The sequence below is a fragment of the Malurus melanocephalus genome, unplaced genomic scaffold, assembly GCF_030028575.1.
Source record: "Malurus melanocephalus ecotype Western Australia unplaced genomic scaffold, MMel_1.1 scaffold_2056, whole genome shotgun sequence".
NCBI classification, from domain to species: Eukaryota; Metazoa; Chordata; class Aves; order Passeriformes; family Maluridae; genus Malurus; species Malurus melanocephalus.
This window is the reverse complement of record NW_026625288.1, coordinates 11,797-14,152: the sequence shown is the minus strand read 5'-3', so window position 1 is coordinate 14,152 and position 2,356 is coordinate 11,797. Positions and strand designations below refer to the sequence as shown.

General features: G+C 49.9%; 1 protein-coding gene across 1 annotated transcript in view; it reads left to right on the top strand.

Moving 5' to 3' along the window:
• The window catches only part of KPNB1 (karyopherin subunit beta 1), a gene marked incomplete at its 3' end in the record, with an annotated part of 16,509 nt that overhangs the window by 3,096 nt on the left and 11,057 nt on the right, over nucleotides 1–2,356 (top strand). Inside the window, 2 exon segments of the mRNA XM_057388512.1 lie at nucleotides 4–78; nucleotides 1,580–1,681. Of these exon segments, the coding sequence (XP_057244495.1) occupies nucleotides 4–78; nucleotides 1,580–1,681 (177 nt within the window).

Genomic DNA, 2,356 nt, shown 5'->3' with positions numbered 1-2,356 from the left:
GAGGTGGCTCTGCAGGGCATCGAGTTCTGGTCCAACGTGTGCGACGAGGAGATGGACCTGGCCATCGAGGCCTCCGAGGTGGCCATTTGGGAATTCGGGAATTGGGGGGGAATTCTGGGATTGTCCCGTTGGGAATTCTGGCATTGTCCCATTGGGAATGCTGGCATTGTCCCATTGGGGATTCCGGGATTGTCCCATTGGGGATTCAGGGATTGTCCCATTGGGAACGTCAGGATTGTCCCCCTGGGGATTCCGGGATCATCTCATTGGGGATTCGGGAATCTGGGATGGTCCTGTCAGGAATTCGGGGATAATCCCATTGGGAATTTGGGACAATCCCATTGGGGATTCTGGGATCATCCCATCGGGAATTCGGGGATTGTCCCATTGGGAATGTCGGGATTGTCCCATTGGGGATTCCAGGATCATCTCATTGGGGATTCGGGAATCTGGGATGGTCCCATCGGGAATTCTAGGACAATCCCATTGGGAATCTGGGGCAATCCCATTGGGGATTCAGGGATAATCCCGTTGGGAATTCTGGGACAATCCCACTGGGAATTCTGGGATCGTCCCATTGGGGATTCCGGGGATCATCCCATTGGGAATTTGGGGATTGTCCCACTGGGAATTCCAGCATCTTCCCTTTTGGGAATTTAGGGATCATCCCATTGGGAATTCTGGGATCGTCCCATCAGGAATTCCGGGATCATCCCATTGGGAATGTCGGGATTATCCCGTTGGAAGTGTCGGAATTGTCCTGTTGGGAATTCTGGGATAATCCCATTGGGAATTCTGAGATCATTCCATTGGGAATTCCAGGATCGTCCCCTTGGGAATGTCGGGATCATCCCGTTGGGGATTCCAGCGTCTTCCCTTTGGGAATTCTGGGATCATCCCGTTGGGAATTCTGGGATCATCCTGTTGGGAATGTCAGGATCGTCCCATTGGGAATTCCAGGATTGTCCCATTCAGAATTCCTGGATCATCTTGTACAGAATTTCGGGATCATCCCATCGGGAATTCCAGGATCATTCTGTCGGGAATTTGGGATCATCCCATCGGGAATGCCCAATCCCACCCCGGGGGCTCCTCCTGCTCCTCCAGGGGATGTTTTGGTTTTGGGGTCACCAGCACGGAAAAAAGAATTCCCAGAGGAGTTTTTAGGTTCTTTCCTGGTGTTTTTAGCTCCTCATTTTGGGAATTTTCAGCTCCTCATTTTGGGAATTTTCAGCTCCTTATTTTGGGAATTTTCAGCTCCGCATTTGGGAATTTTCAGCTCCTCATTTGGGAGTTTTCAGCTCCTCATTTTAGGAATTTTCAGCTCCTCATTTTGGGAATTTTCAGCTCCTCATTTTGGGAATTTTCAGCTCCTCATTTTGGGAATTTTCAGCTCCTCATTTTGGGAGTTTTCAGCTCCTCATGCGGTGCTGGCCCTGCCTGGGCCAGGGCTGCTTTTGGGGTCACCAACAGGAAAAGGAATTTTCACCTTCTTAACCACTGAAAAACATGAAAATTCCATGAAAACAGATAAAAACATGGATGAAAATAAACTTTTCCCCATTTTTTGTCCCTGCAGGCAGCAGAACAGGGACGGCCCCCMGAGCACACCAGCAAGTTCTACGCCAAGGGGGCTCTGCAATATTTGGTCCCAATCCTAACCCAGACCTTAACAAAACAGGTGAGTGCCAAATTCCCACGTGGAATTCCTGCTCTGGATCCTTTGGGAATGGGGTTTGGATGTCCCAAAATCCCAAAAATCCCTCGGGAGTGGCAGTTCCTGGTCTGGGATGAGCTCTCATGCACCACTCTGAGCCGGTGATGCAGCGATTTTGGGGCTGAGACTGGGACTTGCCTCTGTTTGCCCTGGAGAAATCCCTGCATTTGGGGTTTCCGGAGAGATTTGGGGATTCCTTAAATTCCTGATGGAATATTTGGGGTGTTGAASCCAAAATCCCAMAGCTCCTGCCTCGTCTGAKRTGCAGTTCCTGGGATTTTTGAGGAATTGGAGCTCAGTCCCTCCTGAGTGAGAGGGAAAAGCTCTTTTTGGGAAGTGGAGGAGTCAGAAAGGCCCTGAAAGTTTCAGAGTCTGAGCTTTGTTGGGAAAGGAGATTTTTTACGGTGCAGAGACCACTCTGGAAGGGATTTCATGGATCAAAGGGATCAAATCCCACCAGGATGAGAGGGAAAAGCACCTGGGGAAGGGGAAAGGTCCCAAAGCTTTCAGAGCCTCAGTTTAGGTGGGAAAGGAGCATTTTAATGGTGCAGAGACCACTCTGGGAGGGTTTTCATGGATCAAAGGGATAAAAATTCACCTGGATGAGAGGGAAAARCACTTGGGGAAGTGAATGAGGCC